Below are 22,432 nucleotides of genomic sequence, written 5' to 3'. Positions count from 1 at the left end.
ACACCTCAGACTTTCAGCATGCCAGGTAGTATCAGTGACCTTCCAAACCTTCTGTGGCTTAGGTTCTGGTCCAGTTCTAAAAGGCAGCACTTTTATTCTTTGCTACCTAGATCCAACGTACCAACTTTATAAATACCATAATAGCTACCTGTGAAATACTGAAATTCATTTTGCAGCTGGTTACCTTGTGAGAAAACAAAATCAAGGCCTCTTCCCCTCCACACAGATAGTGGAGGGTAGACATGACATACAGGGTTTTGTGGGTGTTTTTTTTGTTTTGTTTTTTTGTTTTGGTTTGTTTTTTTTTTTCATTTGCTTCACTGTCTATCTTTCTGCAAGTGCTGAATTGAGCTACCAGCAGCTACCATGATGATTCATGTGAGGTCATGTATCAGTATATGAAACCACACATGAAACCCTGTTTTCCTGACTGGCTAACAATAAAGAAATTTAAAGTACTGGCCAAAGTGTAATACAGGGAAACTTCTAGTGTGTACGGACCATTAAACAGAAGATTGAATTTAGGGAAGCAAAAGTGTCCAAGGAAAGTGTCAGAGAAATTTTGTGTTACACATTCCTGTAAAGATGCTTCAGGACTTATATATTCCATAAAAAATTGTGCTTGCCATGGCTGTCACTTCTCCATCTGTTACTGGTAAGGAGCGGCACTTATGTGGAGAGCTGTAGACTCATCTGCATGCTGCAGAGAAAAGAATAATTTTGACAAATTCGCATAACTGTATCTGGCTTTAAAAACATCAGTTCAATTTCTGTCACTTTCTAGTTCAGCCTTCCTTCCTTCCTGCCTGCCTGCCTGTCTGCCTCACCCCAGTGGCTCCTCAGCCAAGCGCACACACCAGGGGTCTGAACCTGTGGTTTCTCTCATACTGACCAGGATTACTATTGCAAATTAATTCAATTAAATAGAAGATAAATCAGTAAATGATTTGACTCATCAAAATCTGCCTGTAATTTCATAGATGGCCACTGCAAATCATGGAGCATCAACTTCAAGGACCGTATTTGTCACAGACTGCTTATTCATTATTGCTGTCATTAATTTGATGGGGAATGTGATGGCAGATGAATGGTTTCTAGCCTGATTAAAAAAGACGATTTCTTGTACTGCCATAAAACCACCATCTGGTAAGCTTTGCTGTGTAAAGAAGCTCATGGTCAGCTGAATATGTAACATCTTTGAATATATAGCTTCTTCTCAGTAGATAACATGTCTGTGTATTTTTTAATTCACTGAGGCTCAGGAATTGGCTGTGTTAAAGTTTTTTAATGACAACACAGTATTACTGGCAGGATGAATGTATGCTTGTTACACAGACTCAGAGTAATTCCCTCTGTGTAGGTGCAGTTGCCCTGCAAAGCAGGAAGTAAGACACATGGTTAACTGCAGTTGTATGAAATGTTATTACTGCACAGTCATTTAGGCTTAAGAACGTATTTTTTTTCCTTTCGTATACTAGGAGGTGCTACTTGTTCTGGGAGTTCATCTCGTTCAGGAAAGATGGAAGGGCACAAGGGGTTGGCAGGGAGTGAATTTAACCTCTAGTTCACTTGCTCAATACTAGTATGCTAGCAAGTAAGCTGTAATACCAGCAGATAAAAGGTCTGAAGATGTTGTGAAATACTCATGTATAATCTGATTAGTGTTTGTGTTTGACATCACATACACTAGCTCGTTTTACATAGACCCATTATTGACAGCTCTCAGATGAGAGGCCAAAGCTGAAATAAGAGTGGAGTTTGGATTTGTTTTTTAAAGGATGTGGGTGTGAAGGAAGTGGTGAAGATTTTGCCTTTGTTTCTAGTATAGATGGAATGTCTGGCATGATTATAAGAATCTAGTTTATTTGAAATATAACTTGAAATTTCTTTTGCTGTTTGATTAACAGCACTGCCTTAATATCTTCCAAGTTTTTACTAAGCCCTGTGCTTTATAATGTGATACTCCCAGGAAACCGGAGGCATCATCTGTCAGAAGACAGGAAACATGCAATGACTAAATGCATTTTATTGTTTTCTGTGAAACTGTGCCAGTTTCTCCCTCTTAATATGGGCAGATGGAATTTTCAAGAGCTTTTGGTGTTACACTGAAAAGATTTAGGCCTCATTTTTCTATATGGTGTTTGTGTCTACAAAAAAATCTTGAGCCCCCAAAGGTTACTTGGTTTTAGATGAGAAATTATAAATTAATTATTTATTAGAAGAATCATCAAGCTAGAAAAGCTTTTTGGATTTTTTTTGCATGAAAACAGATATCAAGATTTCTTCCTTTTGTAGTGAGCATCTCTGCTATAGTTTGTAATACCAATAACATTTTGGACAGCTGGTGGAGGGAAGGTGGTCTACCAGAAATAGAAGCAGTAACAATAATTGTTTTATTAAGACTTTAAATAACACAAGTGGCAACTGTCCTGATGCCCAAATGAATTCTGTTTGAAACAGCACGGGTACTACTTACCTACCCTTTGCAACCCTTTGTGTTTCTTAGCATGCCAGGGTGCATTACTGCAGCTGGAATGAGTAGCCCCTGAAGACTTCCTGTGTAACAGTTGTAGTCTCCTTCATGTAACTGAGCTTCAAGTTCTTGACGTTTGCCCATGCAGCTTAGAAAATGAGAAATTGTGGAGATCCTGGTGGCCTCTAGTCATGCTGTGTGGTTCTGTGGGCCACACCAAGGCTGTGGCAGTTTCATGCTGCAGTTGTTAACCATTGGGAAAACCTGAAATCTCCAAGCAGAAGCTGTGGAAACAGTGTTGCAAATGGGAAAGAAAAGAAATGTGAGCTGTTTTGTTAGTCTGCTGGGGAAAAGCAGACTGTGACTTCACATAGACAGAATTTCCTGGGGAAAAGAATTTTGGGCCTAAAAAAACCTAAACCCTCTTATTAAGACTATATGCAAAAAGGTAACTATGTCAGATAACCAGTGATCATTTAGGCTTTTATTCATTTTCAAGTACTTTTCTGATTAATAATCATTACTATCTATGCATGTGAGCTTATTTTCAGTTTCTGGATATTGACATGTTTTTGAAATAATATTTTTGCTGATCACAAAAGGATATTGGAACATGGGTGAGACAGCTTCATATGATGTGGAGTTTGGACAATGAAGTTTAAGTTAGGATTTGTAACTGTCAGGCATAAGGCCACAGAAAACACCTTTTCAGTTGAAAATACGTGGTTTAGGCAAGTAAGTGGTTGTATTTAATCATAAACTGGCAGGCTGTGACACATCATAGTTGTGCCCAGAGAGCTAAAATGGGTAAGGGAACAGAGAGACCATGCTTTAGAGACTAGCAAAGAAATTTGCCCCTTACCAACCAGTAAGTGCAACAGCAAAAAATAAGATTAATTCATTAATCATTTTTGTTTCAATATATTGTTTTAATCTCACTTGATGTGCCAATTTCATTAAATACATTAATTGCTTGTGATTTGCAGTGTTTCCTGAGTGGAAATTGCTTTCCTGTTTATTGTGCCATCCGGCTGTTTGATTCCAGCATGGAAATGAAATAAACTTGTGTGTGTGCTTATCTCTGTCCCTTTGTGATTGGTTTAAAGGTGATGACACCATGACAGGAGATGGAGGAGAGTACCTTAGACCAGAAGACCTCAGAGAACTAGGAGATGACTCTTTACCAAGCAGCCAGTTCTTAGACGGTATGAACTACCTAAGGTACAGCTTGGAAGGAGGACGATCTGACAGGTATTTGCCTGAACACGTCCTTTCTTATGATAATTCTGCACACATTTTGTTCTAAATGTTTGAAATCCTGTTCTTGGGGACTGTTCTTTATCTAAGAGAGGTATGGGATGCACTTGTCAGGATTTCTTTATTGGGTATGTTAGCGTGGCACTTGCCACATTGTAGGAAGAAAGTCTGGTCAGGAGGAATATTTCCAGACCAGTCCAGAAGTGCATACAGTTGGCACTAATACTGGACTTAGAGTCTAGTGAAGACTTTGTGATTCTTATTTGGTTCTTGAAAAGGCATAGCTTGCTTTATTGTCTTGGTGGTCAGGCAGAGGAAGAAGAGTCTAGCTGTCTATGGAGAGGGTTTATGATTCATCCTCATCTTTTCTGGTCATGAGTCAGGATGGCTGGGATAGGTGGAGAGGGTGTTTTAGCATTAGGTAAGCTGTCTTTTTAGAGTAGTTCGTTAGCTATAGATAGAAGGAAAGGAGCAATGCACTTGGTCATTCCACATCGGGTTCACAGTGAGTATGTTGTCAGCAAGCATATTAACTCTTTCTCTTTCATCATAGTTGAAGTAGCAGGAAAGAGAATAATTTTCCTTCTGCTGGCACAGCACAGTATTGATGTTGTAAAAAAAAAATAAAATGTTGTGTGTTCAGTTCAGAAAACTTACTCATTTGCTTATATTTGAGAAGTTGAACTTAAGTCTAGATGCATTTGTGGAATAATAATGCCTGTGACTTTAATTTTTTTTTATTTTATTTTAATTATTTTAAAGAATGACACTATGGTATAAAAAAAAACAGACCAACAGAGCTCCCTTTTCAGGAGGAGAGTCTTTACTAGTGAGCGTAAGTGTGGACTCATATTGCCAGATTAACACCCACAGTTCTGGTTTACAATAGGCTACCCAGACATCCCTATTTGAAAATAACAGCGTCTAGTGTAAGTCAGTAATGTCTTCAGGCTTACTGCCTTCAGAACTGGGGCTCACTAAAGGGGAAAAAAAAAAAAATAAAAATTGAGGTCTTAGCAACAGAAGGAGTTTTTAACCTACCTCATTTTCCAGTCTTAATTTTTATTCTGGAAGTATTTACAAAGCTCAGTGAAATCAGTCAGATCCATTCTGTTTACTTCAGTGGCTATGAATTGCTCCGGGAAGAAAAGATGTCAAGAAACAGTTCTCTTTGCCTCCCAGCATGTAAAGCCCTCAGCATTCAGGTCTTATGAGCTTGGAGTCTTTGTTGGTTTTTAGACAGCTCCAGTGAATCCACTGAAAACAAAGTGACTGTGTGGCTTTTTAAATGTCGGAGTATGTTTATGAACTACAGCAGAATGCTTACAAATCAAAACCTTTTATCATGCCCTGTCAGTGGTAATGAAATTTTTTAAAATTTTATTTTAAGTTATATAGAAGTGATTGGGCAGGCAAGTGTCAAGCCAGTTTCTGCTCCCATTTAGAATATTTTAGGTTTTAAGTAGAGTCAATGAATATTAGTAGATTTTCACTGGCATGTAATTGATGTGTTTTATTTTGTGATGTATGAAAATCATTTCACATCCTGTATCAAGCATGATTATTTTGAGATGAAGTAAAATTCTGAAGGAAGAAAGAATAAGAGAAAAAAGTACATCTTTCTGACTCCATGGTCTCATTTTCTGTCACTGTCAGGTTACTGGTTGTAAGAGATTTCACAGGGACACCTTTTTTTTTTGCTTTTCTGTTGATGTGATTTTTGTTGTATTATACTGGCTTTGATTTTTCAAGAAATTCAGTAGAGCAAAATAGTATTAGCAGTCTAGACTCATGTAATCTTATGCATTAAACAATTTGATTTAAAAACATGTATTTTTCTTTTGTAACCGTCTTCCCTATTTATTTTATTTTTCTGTCCCCTTCATTCTTTTTTGTATGCTTTCATTAGCACCATGCCCAGGTAGGTATTACACAGCATGAAAACTTCTTGTCTCTGTATCCTTCTATGGCACCTGTCTCTGTTCATCCATTTTGGAGGCCTGCTGTATGCCAGAAAGTTGATCTGGAGAACCAAGTGAACGACACTGCAGTTGGAGATAGTTACAGTTTCAAAGGAGTCTGATATGTAGTGGGAAATATGGATCCAGCAGTGCTTTCTGTCTAGAAAGGTCACAGTGTGGCACAGCAACTGTCCCGCAGAAACTTTCTTGATTCCTGTAAAGGTACTGTTAGCAAGGATCAGGAAGGTTGCAGTAGATCACAACAGCTGGGAGGTGGCTGTCACCATGCTGCTGGGAGGCTTAGCTGTCTACATGGAGAGATAGCGATAGAATAAAAATTAAAGAGAATGGAGTACACCAGTTGGATTCTCCCTCTGCATATTAAGAGCCAGGGCTGAATCAGGCCATATCAGATCACCAGTATTTGAAAAGGCTCTGATCCATTTTACGACCCTTCCACCTTTCTGATCTATGATAGGTGTGAGGAAGGTTTTCAGTCTTACTGAGAAATATTTTCAAGGCTGATTTAGTCAGTTTTCAGTTATACCAGGCTCTTTTCCCAGCTTCTGAAACAACATGCACTTCCCACAACAGCAGATACACTCAAGTGGACTAGCAATTGCTAGAGCTCTGTCTAGGCTGGCAAATGGTTGTGTAGTGCAACATGGTCTCTCAGTCACCCAGATTAGAAACTTGGCTAGAGCATGCTGCTCTTATTTTCTGGATACCACCTAGGCTTTTTTTCAGGGCTTAGAAGAGGTGGCTGACACATGCCTGTGCATAACCTAATATGGGTAAGACATACTCTTATGTTCAGGAGCTTTGTGGCATTCCTCGATTCCAAAATTCAGTCTCTGGGGCTAGGTACTATTGACCCAACAAACCGTGTGAATTAAGATTTATCAAACAGATTTGGGAAAAAAACCCTGTATTCAAACATTAGTTGTATCTGTGATTTAGGTTTTGGTTTTTTGTGGTTTGGTTTTTTTTTTTTTCAGGGTCCCTGAAGACTTATTACAATAATAAACAGTAAATTCTGTTCTGTGCCACTGCTCTTCTGTATCTGGACTCTTGTTTGAGTCAGTACTTTTATTTTTAAGCCTCAGAAGCACAAACCTTTTAACTACTGGTTTAGCTGGTGCAGCACACAGAAGAGGGGCGATGTCACCTGAAGGCTAGTTTTGAAATTAAGTGTAGGACAAAATTAAAATTTCTAATGTATTGCAGGCCACAGTCATGCTTGTGCATACCATGGCTGTTGATAAAGTCCATACCCTCAATATATTGGATATTTACTGGAGCTTGCATACAGGTACCACATAGTGGCCTACTTGTAGTGGTGGTAGTAGCAGTGCTGGGTACTTGCAGGAGTATACAGACAAAATCACCTTACAGGTAGAAAAACTAACCAGATCTAGTACATGCTTCCTTTCATTCAGTATCTGTCTGGGACATAACATTAGGTGAATAGCAGAACCTACAACTTGGATGGCGAACCACTTACAAGCATTGCATGGTGCAAAAAAGCAGTTCTGGAAGTGTCAAACATTGCAGTGAATCAAGGATAATGATGGCAAATGGGGTCTGCTACTGAGGATTATTTTTCAACCGAAGAACAAATGTTCACTGAAGTACTCGTGTTGTGAACAAGCAAGGTGTATTCTCCCTACCCAGTTCACACTAAAATGTTTAACCAATGTACTCTTCAGTCAGGATTCTGTTTCATGACATGTAAGAGATGATTTATTGTTGGTTTCTTTTTCTCAAGACTTTCCTAAGGCTCGTACTTGTATAATACTTATCGTTGCTTTCAGTTTTGCACACTCCATCTAGTATGCTAAATAGGCCATTGGTATAAGTCAGTGATGAATAGCATTGGTTATTCTTCAATGTCATGTATTGTTAATAAAAATAAGAGAACCATTTCCTTCTAAAAATGCATCAAAAACTGATGGAGTGAGTGTAGCTGTTGTTAAAAAAGGCTTGCTGGTCTGAATCAGATGGTAAAATATTTCCAACAAGACCTGCACCTAAAGCACTTGAATCTTGCGTCCATCATGTACACGACTTTCTTACTGCTAACTGCTGCTAAGGAATTATCCCTTAAAATTTGATGTGTTGAGATGAATGGCCTGTTGTTCTGATCCAGTGCATTAGTCATGATAAATACTACTCATGGTTGTGTAATCCATGAAAAATAAACCACTTCCTTCAGTGATAGGTCCTATACTCCTCAAGATACAGAACAACATCACAGAGTACACATACAACGTCGGAAGGTGGTTGATCTGTTTTTAAAAATCACTATTGTAATACTGCTGCTGGTAAATATTTAAAGGACAAAACTAGTGCTGTTTGGTAGCAGAAACCCCATTTACCTCAATATGTCCTTCTGTGGTGTCTTATTTGTCTTTTTTTGCCTTTTTTGCTAACATATACTGCAGTTACGTTCTGAGCCAGTGCTTGGAAGCAGCTTATTTACAGCCTTGCATCTCCCATTGCTATAGCAACCAGTTTTCTGTAGGTCTGTGTGTACTTGCAAAGACAACACTGCTCACATTTGGACTGCCTCTCTAAAGATGCTGTTGGCATACTGAGGATGAGTTTTGTTTCACACAGGAGCTTGCAGCTGGCCACAATTCACCTTGCTGTGTGTACCTTCCAGGGGACAACATCAAGCTTATTTGTTTACAGTCTTAAAGGGAGAGAGTAGATCATAACAAAGCTTCAGAAAGGGTCCTTTCAGCTTTTCTTTAGTTACTAGCGTTCTGGTTTTCCATAGTGGTGTGCTTTTGTGACTTGCTGGAAAAAGAACTTCTTTGGAGAGCCTTACTTAAAAGAAATTAATGCTCTTTATTATACGGAAACTATCATGCCACAAACCCAAGTATAAAGTATTTGTGAATATAAAATAAACTGTCATCTAGATTAATCTTTAGGTTCTGCATTTTGAAGCTGATCAGTCACCAGTGGCCCTTGGTCAGCAAGGTAGCATGCCACGAATTTGTAAAGCCCTGTTTTTTCCCCTGTGACTGTTACTCCCCCTGGAAGCTGCATCATATTGCTAATAGCATGCTTTCTTCATTCTCCCACTCGATCTATCATGAAACCTTTACAACATCATCTGTGCTGCTGATGCATTGCTCTGGCATCCTGCCAACCTACCAGCCTGCGATCCTTCAGTTCAGACAGGTCCCACACACTGAGCCATGCCTCCTACCTGAGGGACAGTGCCATGATCGATGACACAGTTGTAATCCCCAGCCAGCAGGTAAGCAAATTCTCTTTAAGTTCACTTATAAACACAGAAATATAAAAAGATTACAGTTTTAATTGTACTAATAATACCATGTTGTGTATGCTTCTTTATTTTAATATAAATCTAATTTCCATAGTGTATTATGCTGTGCAGTATTAAACTCTATTCCAACATAACTGGCTAAGCTGTGTGAATATTGTACAGGGACTGTCTTCATAACATTCTCCAGGTTAACAGATTTTTGAATTATGCTAACAGCCATTGGGCTAAATATTGAGTTCATTTGACGAGCTCAAGGCCATTGTCCTCAAAGAAGTGTGCTTGCAGTTAAACAAACAGGCAAACAAATTTTGGGAAATGCCCCTTTGGTAAATCAAAGCATTCATGTCACTGGAAACACTGACATATGATTACTTTGAGCAAGTACAAAATGTTCCAGTAAGTGGTTTCTAATATCTTAATGCTATTATTACTCTGTTCTCTTTAAAAATGTTTAAACGCTTTAGGCATTACTATGCAAAATATATCTTCTTATTATTTGGTTGATGAATTGATTTTATTGTAGTAAAAAGGAGATGTTTTTTGCTTACCAAGGTAACAACTCTGGTCAAAGAAGCTGAAAGGAATTCATATCGCTTAAGCTGGGGCCCTGAAAACTTGGACAATGTGGCTCTTTCTTCCAGCCCTATTCATTCAGGGTGAGTGTCTCAATTAGCTTTATACTAAAAAAAAGAGAAACAGAATACCTGCAGTAGCAGCAGCTTCAACTGATGCTTAACCAGGAGTCATATTTTAATTCAGTGCCACTAAGAGCTGTCAGTAACTTGTTATGATCTCTTAGGCTCTGATGAGCAAGCAGAACTGAGTGGCAAGACTATCCACTGAAATAACTGCAAGTCAGTGAGCTTTTGGTCATGCTCAAGACGAATGAATTATTGACACATGGATTCATACATTCGTGTGGATTTTATGGAGATGTAAATACAGTGCCTTTTAAAAGTCGGTAATTGAGACCAAGGGCCTAATTGATCTAGGTGATTAGTACTTCCTATGCTAGTGAAATAGTTCAGGTAAGCATCAGCTCTAGTATTTGTCATGATTTAACTACATGAACTGTGGAATCGACAAGCAACTTAAACATCATGTGCTTTACAATTATTTGTCCACTATATTTGTGTATTCTCACAACTGACTCTTTGTCAGCTTTTTTCTTTTGGGCAAACTCACTGAAAGAGAGTGAGAGAAGTCAAAATGCAGGCCCAGACAAATTCATACTTACAAAGTTTATCCTGGTTGCCTCAAAATCTGGGTGCATTTGTTTTAAGTGCTCTCACATACTGAATTTTAGGTAGTTTTATTCTTTACACTAAATTCTACACTTGTGTCCTGCTGTCAGATTTTACAACGCATGTGCAGGTGAATTCGTAGGAAACTGATTTCATAAAAAAGCATTTAATTTCTGTGGAGCTACATTGTACGCAGCATGGCTGGACATCACAAGGAGAAAGATTTTACTGTAAATCGCAAATGAATTTGCAACAGTCTTGCAAGAGTCCATATCTTTCAAAAAATAATATTGGAGTCCCATTTGGAATGACAGTCAGTCCTGATCTAGAAGAGAAACAGTATTGTCTTACTGCAATTTCAAATTGACTGATTTGTGACACGTATGAGAAGTTTGTTAGTTGGTAGCAGGGTATTTGGCTGTGACCAGTGCTGTTTGGATTTGCTTCTCTTCAGATCCAAACTAACAAATCTAACAGAAATACTTAATATGTACATTATGTATGGTTTATGCGTCCATATTTATGTCAGAATGTAAGCTTTAAAATTGTTTTGGTGGTTTATTCAAACCCTAAGTAGTTCACAGACTGTTTCAAAAGGATGTGTTATTTTTCACTGTCAGAAAGGTAGGTCTCACCAGTGATTGCAAAGGATAAACTAGATACTTTCTAGGAGAGTGGCATTTATTTCTTGGATGTGCAGTCATTTTGTATTTTTCTTTTTAAAAAATATTAGTGATATTTAGACCTTTCTGGATGACCAGGGTGCTAGTGGTAGAATAAGATACTAGATTTTAATAGGAGCAATAATGTCTGCAGCCTTGTATAAAATAGTGACATTTGACACAAATAATTATGTTCTTCTTATATTACCAACCAACTTGCCACTAAATATTGTAGTAAATAAATCTTTAGTAATGATTACTTAGCCTATGGAAAAGTCTGTACAACACTTCATTTTTATCTTGCTTAGACTTGTCCAGGTCATTAAGTTATCATAAACTGTTGGGTGCCTCTTGTTTACACCTCTTTTTTAGGAAAATACATTGACCACTAGGGTTCTGCTTGTAAGTCCTTATTTTAAAAGTGAAATAATCATAGAAGTACTGTGTGAGAGATTTTTGCATTTACTTAGCTGGAAAAACAAGTATGTTTGTTATTTATGCCCCTCTTGTGACCTACACCCTCCTTCCTATGCAGACATGCTCTATTATCAGGTTCTCGTGAACTAGCAACACTGTTGGCATTTCAGGTGCACGCACTGAAGTAGTATGTATCTGTCATGAAAGACAACTCTTCGTGTTGGAAAAGAAATACAATATAAACATTGTTAGTGGCTTAAGGCAAGGATATGGCCTCAGTTTTGCCTGGGACACTGGAAGCATATTGAAATCAGACCATGTTTTTATAAAGTAACACCTCAGCAAAGCATTGAATGGTACTTTATTTGAGACCGATTATCTTAATTTTGTATTCTGTACAATCCGGAAAAAAAAAAAGACAGTATTCTTTCCCTGCAGTACTCAGGGGCTAAACCCAAATTGTTGCTGAGTTCCTACTGATCTCCCATTGCAGTGGGGAGTGGATCACAGTGTAACACCCCCAAGGAAAAAGGTAGATCTAGAGAGAATTGTTCTTTTGGTGTGGAATTTCACAGACGTATATTTCACCCTTTGCATAACTAACCAAAACTTCTATGCTTGAAATTTCAGAAGGGGAAAATGTTTTAACCATCCACTTAAAATTTAAATATAACTGTTTTTTCAGTATGTTGATAGTTTCATCAATAAAGAAAGAAAAGCAAGATCTTTGGTTAGGGCCCTTGGCAGCTATTTTAAAAACAAGGAAGTAAATATCTCTTAAGAGGTAACACTTTTTTAATGCTCACCATCTCCTGGTCATTTTACATGCCCAGCAGGTTCCAAATTAATTTCATATATTGGCTGAAGGAAAAAGTATTAATTCCTACATTTAAACTACTTGTCAGCAAATCAGATTCACTTCTGATAAAACTGTCTGATCTAACATGCTGAGCAATGTTAAGAATCTCTGAATACGCCAGAAAGTTTGGGTACTAAATATCCAGTAAGAGTTTTATCATTTTGCTTAGTAATATTAGGGGATATTACACATACTTTCCTGATGAAGCGTTATGACAGGCAGAACTAATGCCTACATAAATGCAAATGCATTTCTCAGTTTTAATCTCATACCTCACAATATCCTGTTGTAAAAGAACACATATTTTCATTAAGTTGGAAGGCAAAAAAACACTGAACTGAAAGACTTCACTTGCAGCATTTAGACATTGCTTGACAGTATCATGTTCTTACCCCACAATAGTGAAGTGTGAATGGTAAAGGTAAGGCTGACTGTAGAATTTAAAGTATAAATTATGTGCAAAACAATGTTTTTGTCATATCTGGCTTCTGGTGATACAGTGAAAAAAATTTCCACAATTTATTTGTATAGCTTATATTTCTGAGAATTTTACTGACAAATATGTAAAGGTATGGTGGATAAGAGGCAAATCTGACATATTGTCATATTGTGAGGAAGGACCTCTTAGTTCATGATTGTTTTTTTGTTCTAGAGCAAGATTTGTACTAACTCTGCAGCTTTTCCAACTCTGACTTGCTTATGATAAAACTTTGGTTTAATGACAAATACTGATTTATTTTATATAATTTTTTAAACAAGTCCCTATTTTACTAATTGATGATCCAAGTGTATCAGTACTTGTATCGGACAAAATTAAGTAGCTGGGGTATTATTAGTGAATTTACCTTTGTGGAAGTTGTTGCTTCCATCAGTGAAAAAGGGAGAAGGATGAGGAAGTGGGCAGCTTGAACTGTGATAAATAATGTGAATTATCATTCTTAGCTGCGTATCTGCAAAAAAGGAGGCTGGATCCTTGTTAACAAGGTAAACAAAATATATTTCAAGTGTTGTATTTCGAATCCATAATGTTGTTTTCTCCAGCATGAGATTAATTTTCTGGGTAATAGTTACGGAAACAGGACCTGGCAGCGATTCTTAAATCTAAAAGTCTGATTGATTTCAAATTATACAGTAGCCTTTATGACCTTTGTTCAGAAAGTTACAATCAGGCAGAAGAGTGGGTCTGTTTCATGAATAGCAAGTGGCTGTTCATGTCAGTGAAGAAAGTGGCAACAGAAAAACATATAATAAAAAATGTCATCAGACAACTAACTGACAATGTGACACATTGCTAAGAGCCTAAACAGGTCAAAGTGAAAGTTTGAAATTTGTCATTCTGTAGTGCAGAACAAAAGGAGGACAAGAAACATGCTGAAATGGAAGAAAGTGGATGACAAAATATATTAATAGGACATTTGAAGAAAAGAAAATCATGGTTTATTGTGTTATCAGAAACAGTGGCTGGAATTACCTTAGATACCTTACCCTGTGATAGATATATTGTGGTCGAATTTTAGATGTGGATACCTAAACCATGCTGCATTTCACCTAATCTAGTTCTTGAAGGTGTACTCGGGCTCTAAGTGTACATTTTAGGTATCTGGCTTCCAGTTTGAGAATGTGTGTAAAGAAACCAGATCACTCTAGCTTTATTGATCTACTAGTAGTAACCCTTTGTAACCAAGGATGTCTGTGTAGGCTTATTTTCCGTACTACTGACTCCTACCTTTTCATGTGTAATGAATATGCATATATATGTATATGTTCATGTGTTTAGTTTAGAAATTCGTTTCATTTTTCTGATATTTCAATATTTCATTTAACTCATTCTTTTTTTTCCCCTTTCTTTTCCTTTTTGATGTTAAATCATCTATTCTATTACAGACAGTCTTCTCCGTGTCTTGATCATGACAACAGCAGGTGAACTTCTGCATAATTTCTTTCTATAATACATGGCACTTCTCACCCACCCTGTTCATTTTCCTCTCTTACCTCACTTCAGGATGCTTTAGTGTTTTGATAATGCATGTTAGCCAAGAGAAAAGAGACTAGCAGTAATTACTGCTACACAGGGCCATAGTAGCTGTAACAGCAGTTACACATGGCCGTATTTATCTGCATAGACAGTAAGTCATCTGCTGTGTTCTCCGTAAGAAAAAAATACTGGATGCATAATAAGTCCACTACAAAGACTCTTAACAAAGCTTCTTACAGATTTCTAGATAGTTTGAACCATTGATTTAATTAACAAGACATTTTCTCTGTTGGTGGCATGGTTTAATATTATTAAAAGGAAGGACTGCACCTCTCCACCCACTAATTTAACCCAAACCATTGCAGAGAGGTTTAGTTTTAGCGGTTATATTGCTTAGGGAGGCTTTTATATCCCTTATCTATATAAAAAATAATGCAGATGCAGTCCCTAAGCCATATTTTCCAAATTATGCCACCCTATTAAAACTAGCAGAATAACAGCACAGACCCTGTGTATATTTATTTTTTCATTCCAGATGCATTTTTTGTGTGACCTCAGTTAATCAGTGGTTGAATCCCTGGCACATTATGTCCTCTATAGAACACCTGAAGCAGTACCTACCCAATAGAAGGAGATGACCTTCACTTGGCAAACTGTTTATTGGCACAGTGCCTTTTCATCTCCTTTAACATAACTGTATAAAGGTGAAAATCTTATTAAATGTTCATCTTAAATGTAAAATTATTAAATAAAAACTTAAACTATAAACTCATATTTTTAGGCCATGTCACACAATCTCCCTCTAGTTGACTAGTGCAGTGAAGACAATGTTACCAGATGTTAATATTCCAGTGGTTTCCTGTGTAGGATCATGTTTTTTGTCCTCCTGGAATGTGTATTTTGCCTCGTTGATGTATGGCATAGTTGCAGCCTGATGGAAAGCACACTGAGTTTGTTGAATGACTTGCTGTTGACTTCAGCAGGAGCTGGATCAAGACATTGTTTCTTAATTTTAGACTTTGTCAGTTTTCTTCTCCAGCTGAACACTTTACAATGGCTGAAGCACCCTGATTGTTTCTACTTCTTCACTCTGCGACTAACACTGAATTGCTGCTATCTCCTTGTTTCCCAGTTTCTTTTAAAAATTAAGATAATATATGCAGAAAAGTTCTTAAATGTGTCTATGATAGATGTGCTCTAGTTAGAGCTTTTTCTTGCTCCCTGCTACCTGATGAGAGCATGTGTGCCTGCCTAGCTGGTCTGAAAAGATAATTGCACCCAAACTGAGTGTATGAAAGTGGTGGTCTATTGATTTGGCCTACTCTGGGTTTATGTGTTCACAGAACTATTGCCTGTTCTAGAAAGGCAGTTCGCAAAGATGCTGGGTTTGCATGGCTGCTCAAGTGATTCTACAGAATAAGACGTGTGTTAGAGTGCTAACATGCTTGCATTCACAGCCACCTGACACTGTGACTATTCTATGAAGCTATTTATGTGACACTGATTCTTCACAAATCATAGAATTGTAGAATGGTTTGGTTTCGAAAGGACCTTAAGATCATCTAGTTCTAACCCCCTGCTATGGGCAGGGGCACCTCACCCTAGACCATGTCGCCCAAGGCTCTCTCTACCTGGCACACAATAAATCACACAATAAGTATCACACAATAAGTACCTGTTTTCACCCCACCCTCCCTACTGCTGACATGTTCAGTTTTTAGTTTATTTGTTCAACTTGATATTATCTTTCAGATGAGCACAGATACAGAATAAAACCAAGTTAATTCTGCAAAATAAATAACTTGGGCTCAGATCTGATATGCAGCTATTTCATGAAAATACACCACAACATTTTGTCCTTGTAAGGCGGATAAATCTAGTGCATACATATCGTCTGTGTTTTGTTTGAGTGGAACCATTTTCTCTGCTCTCTGTAGAAGGCATGGAAACAGTCTGAAAGATTTAGGGGCCTTCTATATATGCCCTCAACCAGAACAATGCTGTAGCCAAGGTTATTTGATGTAGTTACCTTTCATATGGCAAGTATGTAGTTTTCAATTGCTCTGGAATTGAAAAGAATTAAAAATCCTCTCTAATTTATGAGTAAATTTTGCTAAATTGGAGGAGATTGGATAATGCTTGATCTACCTGCTAACCATGAGTTTAACAGAAGCATGTATAGACTCCCCTGCAGTCTCTAACTTTTTCCTAGAAAAGAATTGCTTTTGTTATTTATATTTTTCTTGAAAAGAAAGAAAAGAAAAAGAAAAGAAAAAGAAGAAAAAAGAAAAGAAAAGAAAAGAAAAGAAAGGAAAAGAAAAGAAAAGAAAAGAAAAGTGTTGTGGTTTAAGCCCAACTGACAACCCAGAACCACGCAGCCGCTCGCTCACTCCCCCTGTTCCTCCCAACCCCGTTCCCAGAGTGATGGGGAGGAAAATCGAAAGAATGTAACTCCCACGAGTTGAGATAAGAACAGTCCAGTAACTAAGGTATAACACAAAACCACTACTGCTACCACCAATAATAATAATGATAAGGGAAATAAAAAGGGAAGAGAATACAGCCCTCACCACCCACCAACTGATACCCAGCCTGACCGAGCAGTGATCTAGCCCTGCTGGGTAACTGCCCCCAGTTTATATACTGGGCATGTTCTGTGGTATGGAATGCCCCTTTGGCTAGTGTGGGTCAGGTGTCCTGTCTCTGCTTCCTCCCAGCTTCCCCTCCTCCATGGCAGAGCATGAAACTGAGAAAGTCCTTGGTCAGAGTAAACATTACTGAGCAACAACTAAAAACATCGGTGTTATCAGCATTATTCTCAGGCTGAAAGTCAAAAACACAGCACTGCACCAGCTACTAAGAAGGAGAAAAATGACTGCTACTGCTACAGTATCCACCCCTTATTCCATACCATTCATGTCATGATCAGGTCTCACATTTTCCAGTATACCATCACTCTTGTCTCAGACATATATATATATATATATATATATATATATATATATATATATATATATATACACATCCACACACACTCAAATAGAGAGAGATCATTCCTTAGTGCATTCCAATCCCTATAAAGCTGCCGAGTTCATGATGTCAGGCTACATATGTTGTAACAGTCTTTCAGAGCAGGAGAGGCTGTGTGCAGTGCTGGATTGTTGCCTGCTGATGATACCGCAGAATTCGTCTGGTTTCATCAAAGTTCATTCTTTGTTGGGATGATGGTTGAAGGGAAGTCAGGGATGGTCGCTGGTAACCTGAAGGTATCTAGCTGGTGGGCTATAAAAGTCTACATAGCAGGCAGCATATAATTGAGTTCATTGGCTGTTTTCCCCTAAAATCAAATCCCCTTGAGGTACACATTGGATTTCCCCATCTTCCCTCATTACCCACCAAGTATGTCCGGGTTCCTGAGCAAAAGCAATCCCACCAGTGGGTTTGCCTTTACCTGAAGCAGGAATAACCCAGAGTGTCTTCCCCAGAAAATTCTTTATGTGCACCACAGGAACTTTATCCCCTTCTACAGTATGTAAAAGTTCTGACTGGGCTGGGCCAGCCCTCTTGCCAGATTCTCTGGTGTTGACCAACCAGATGGCTTTTGGTAAATGTATATCCCAATATTTGAAAGTCCCACCACCCATTGCTCTCAGTGTAGTTTTTAACAGCCCGTTGTACCATTCAATTTTCCCAGAGGCTGGTGAAAAAAGAATAGAGAAAAGAGAAAAGAAAAGAAAAAAGAAAAGAAAAGAGAAAAGAGGAAAGAAAATGAAAGAAAAGAAAGAAAAGATAAAAAGGAAAAGAAAAGAAAAGGAAAAAGAAAATACAGAAAAAAGAAAAGAAAAAAAAGAAAAGAAAGAAAAAAGAAAAGAGAGGAATCCCGATTTACCCCTCATTTTCTTTAAGAGTGCTGAGAAAGATCATCATGGTGTTGCCCTGGTTTCCCTTGACATACAAATTCTGACTTTGCTGCTTTAACTAATAATCTGCTTTGATTTTGAATCATCACTTAATTGAAATTTAAGTTCTTGCCATGGGCTGCCAGAATAAGCCGAAATCAGTGCTAAAGACGGATGCTTCCAGTATATATAGTTATTACGGGAAGGACGTTTAGAACATCTTCTGAAATGGACTTTTGCTGATGGAAAGTACACGTTATTTTGATGCATTGCTTGATCAGTCAGTTCAGTTATTTTGTCCACCTTTGTATTAAAGGTCTCACAAGAATGTTTTCCTACTTATCAGCTGTCCAGATGTTTTCTCCTATTTGTATTGTTTTCCCTCTTCTCAGTTTTCCTTCATTTCTCCCAACCAGTTAGTCTCTGCTAAGGTTTTCCTTCCCCCATTAAACTATCTTTAACCTCATTTGAAAATTGTAGCTATTATATCAACATGGAGTTCCTATAAGTTATTTTAGTTTCTTTTATTTTTTTTTTAAATTTTAAATATTATAATAAATCATCATAAAAGTATGTAAGGAGCATGTAGCAGCCTAATACTTTCAGGGTTCCCTCTTTCTTCTCCTCCTCTGGTGATAACCTGCAAGAGCTTTCTGATTCCCTTTAATCCCTTTTATTTATTTATTTTTTTTCCTCTTGAACTCTTCAAAGCCATTTGCATTTCTCCTTAATGAGCCCTCTCCCTTTCATTCTTTGTACGTAGTTGTTGGCAGTGCTTATAGTAGTTCTCCCTGCGATTGGAACACATGGAATGATCCATGTATCCTACTTAGCCAAAAGTCCCTATTTGCACAAGAAAATTTGCATTAGCAGAGGGTGCCCAGTACCCTTGGCAGAAGGAGGCTCTTCAGGAAGTTTGAAATCAGAGCAGGGAAGACCAATGCAAAGATTGAACGGGTACCTCTCAGGGATGGTAAAGCAAAGCACTGGCTCTCTGCATGCAGCATGCAACAAAGCTTCAGGAGTCTGTATGATTTTAGGGTTATTCATATGCTAGAATTAGGTGTTATTGTCTTTTGACCATGGGAGTTTATTGTGATAATGTGCCACTTCCCAGAGTGATGCCTTAATCCTGCTAGTTTTGTCTGTTCATTTGAGTACAATCTCTTCCTATTTCAGCCTTGTCACTTAACAACATCTGACCAAAGAAACATTAAGGAGGGGAAAAATAATGCATGTGTGCATGGGCAACAAAATGATTAACGTGCATTTTACTTTTCCTCTATATTAGTCATACAATTTTTTTACTTTTCTAAATACACATTTCAGAAAGAATGTTTTATGTCATGTGTTCGTTTTGTATAGATTATTTGCATGTTGATATACACAGTCCTTCAAAAGGCCAAAGCTTTCCTAGTCCTGGAACAGTAATGTCATCATCCAGATGCCCTGTTATGTAGCAGATAGCCAGAAAAAGAGGCTGCTATGATTCAGAAAATGCTTTATTACAAATTATTTGTCTGACCCTTTTGTATAGCAGTAAGTATGTGAAATGTGCTTATTAAAAAAAAAGGAAGGAGAAACTGGATTAGATAAGTGGATGAAAAAAGAAATGTGGCAAATGGTTGGGAAATAAACAGGGTGATATGGTGAAAAAGAACATATTTTTATACTTGGGTCAGCTTTACAAGTCCTCTAGCAATGTACTGTTCTTTCAGACTTTTATGCCATGGTTCTGGAGCTGAGGAATTTTGTCCTTCAGTTTCTTTCTTTTGCACTAATTCATGCTATTTGTCCAAAATTCGTTTTTTTTTTTGAAATTTCGTAGTATATAGCTGGTTTTGTCAACTGTCTTCTCCATATCTAGTGCGGCAATTGGCGCTAATCTTTCTATGCTGTCCTCACAGAATTCTGTGTTTGTCTGGATTTGCTGTCTGGCAGTTGAAGAAGTCACAAAGCCCTTCAGGAGTCCCCCATTTAATCTGAGGGTCTATTTCTGTGATAGAGCACAAATCTGTTTTTTGGTGTATATGTGGTGAACGCTTCTGTTTGCTAGATTGTGTCCATTATTTAGTAAGTACAATAGACCTTCCTTATGATAGAAACAGCTGTTTTTACCCTGAATAATAACACCCTACTGTTTTTATTCTGTTTTCTTGATGTCCACTTTCCAGTGATACTTAACCTTGGCCTGTTTTTCCACTCTTTGGAGCTATGCTTGGTTTCAGTGATTGATTACCGATAGATGTTGTGATAGATTGACTGACAGACCCACCAGCACATTCAGTAAACTTGATCTGAAGGAAAGAGTTGCAGCTTTAAGGCCTGAACACACAGAGCTATCCCTCTGCATCTTGAGTGCTTGCTAGAGACAAATGCCACCCTCCATTTTTAGTTGATCTGTATTAGATCCTGAGTTTTACAGGTGTGAGAACACAGGATAAGACTGTGTGTATGCGGTGAGCTACAAGTTTGTTACAGATAGTCAAAAGCAAAGAGAACTCCTGCTTCTTTGGCTTTTATATTGGTTTTATGCCACAAGCTGGTTATCTTAATTGTTGAAGTGTATAAGGTGTTCTTTATGTGACGGCACCACGATTTCAGCACTCTGCTTATCTCTTAGTCTGAAAGGAAGTCACTACAAGGAGAAAAAGGATTGTATTAAAAGCAATGGAACCCATTATTGTGCTCAGAAGGGAGATTATTTGATTTGGACCCTTACCTTTTGTGTCTATGTATTCTTCTATCAGTTAACCATGGTTTTGGCATTGCTGAGACACATGGGGAGATAGCTAAGGAGGACATGAGACAGATAGATAACCTAACAGTAATATTTCAGTGATGGACAGCAAAAGAAGGCTATCTGGTTGTTAAAGTATTCAATCTTGAGTAGTATGTCAATAATGGAAATAACTGAATCCTAAAAATTGTATTCATGACATCTTACACAATGAAAAATGTGAATGTTAATTTAATTCAGTAAGTGCACTCATTAGGTTTGGGTAATTGTGGGGGTGGTGTTTCTCTTGCTCCTAGTATTAGCATCAAAATGTGAAACTCTTCTTCCAGCACTCAGTATTGTTAACTACCTCTAAATGCATCCATCATAATAGAGACTTGGACCAATTCTCCAAAATGTAATTCAGAACCACTTTGATAAAGCTACAGTATTATTGCAACAATTGAGCATTTAGTATCGCTTAAGCTCTTCTTTCATCTGTGCTTTAGTATGTATAAAGTGTGTGTTTTGTGAAGGAAGCTTCCAAGCTCTCAGATAATCCCCAGAGAATCAAAGCTGTAAAATGTTTTCATTTTCTTTTTTTCCCCCCTTGTTAAAACCACAGAAACACCAACCTCTAAGGAATGAGATAATGGTTGTACTACCCAGACTTTTACACTAAACAAAACCTAGAGGTATATGAATGGCAGTAGAATAGGAGACTGCATGCGTGAGAAAGACTGGCATCCGTGGTGCATGGTGTGCTTCTGACTGGCGCTTGTAGCTCCTTTCCATCACCCATTTTTCTGATTTGCACGGTGTGTTGAGTGTTGTGTTTTTACAGCATGTGAAATTACTTGTAGCTGTGTGGACAAGAAATAGATGCAATCTTTGTTGCACAGAACGGTCAAGGGAACGGTGGAAAAATACCTGTATTTGTTACTCATGTTATAAGGGCTTTTCTCTATTGCAGGTCCTTCAGTAGCATTTCTGCGACTCCCAGTGTGATGATTCTATTTTAGTGGCTAGAAGTAGGCCTGGTACCATTCTGTCTCATCTACTCTTATTTTCACTTCCAGCAATCTGGCATTCCCATCCCACATCAGGCATGATCCTAAGTCATAAATCATTTAAAAAAAAATAAATAGAAGTAGTTCTACACCTTTCCCAAGAATGTCCCCAGTCTTTGTAACAAATCTGTCAAAATCTGCCTGTTGGTTATATATGGCACTATTAAAAGTTCAGGACAAAAGAAGTTTCATGAAATGTTTTTCTCCCTTTTAAAGAAAAAGAAAAATAAGAGGGCTCTCTAAAGATAGTTTTCTGCCTCTGTAAGTTTTCCACTGGGACATTGTATTGCTGTGGAAAGTAATGTGGAAAGACAAAAATCCATAAATGAACTTCTTACATAGTGACTGCATGTATTGTCATGTCACCAAAATCAAACAGTAAGGATGTTTTGGGTTTTTACATAATTAGGTGCTAGCTCCACTCATGTAGTATGAATTGTATCCACATGCTCCGTAATGAAATTTTATTTATTTTTTTTAAAATCCAAACCATTTTTTATTAGAAATTATAGTTTAGCAAATAACTAGAAGATCATATAGATATATTAAAATCACCCCGAACCCCTACAGTCCCTCCAATCAGAATTGGCTTTAT

The 22,432-nt window shown here is 37.7% G+C and overlaps 1 protein-coding gene across 28 annotated transcripts in view; it reads left to right on the top strand.

Annotated features, from left to right (window-relative positions):
• Window positions 1–22,432, top strand: part of ANK2 (ankyrin 2) — a 359,385-nt gene that overhangs the window by 291,893 nt on the left and 45,060 nt on the right. For 9 of the 28 annotated variants that reach the window (XM_061443193.1, XM_061443180.1, XM_061443163.1 and 6 more), the window contains 3 exons: window positions 3,580–3,724; window positions 8,860–8,962; window positions 9,545–9,648. In XM_061443193.1, the coding sequence (XP_061299177.1) occupies window positions 3,580–3,724; window positions 8,860–8,962; window positions 9,545–9,648 (352 nt within the window). Of the gene's footprint in view, window positions 1–3,579; window positions 3,725–5,639; window positions 5,652–8,859; window positions 8,963–9,544; window positions 9,649–13,116; window positions 13,159–14,058; window positions 14,095–22,432 lie in introns of all 28 variants that reach the window. The other 19 variants (XM_061443294.1, XM_061443134.1, XM_061443156.1 and 16 more) reach the window with 4 other exon arrangements.

This window comes from Pezoporus flaviventris, unplaced genomic scaffold (genome assembly GCF_033815535.1).
Source record: "Pezoporus flaviventris isolate CSIRO_AGI_PZ_B2104156 unplaced genomic scaffold, CSIRO_AGI_Pfla_v1 ptg000002l, whole genome shotgun sequence".
Taxonomy (NCBI): Eukaryota; Metazoa; Chordata; class Aves; order Psittaciformes; family Psittacidae; genus Pezoporus; species Pezoporus flaviventris.
The sequence above is the reverse complement of the archived record's forward strand: the minus strand, read 5'-3'. Positions and strand labels throughout refer to the sequence as shown.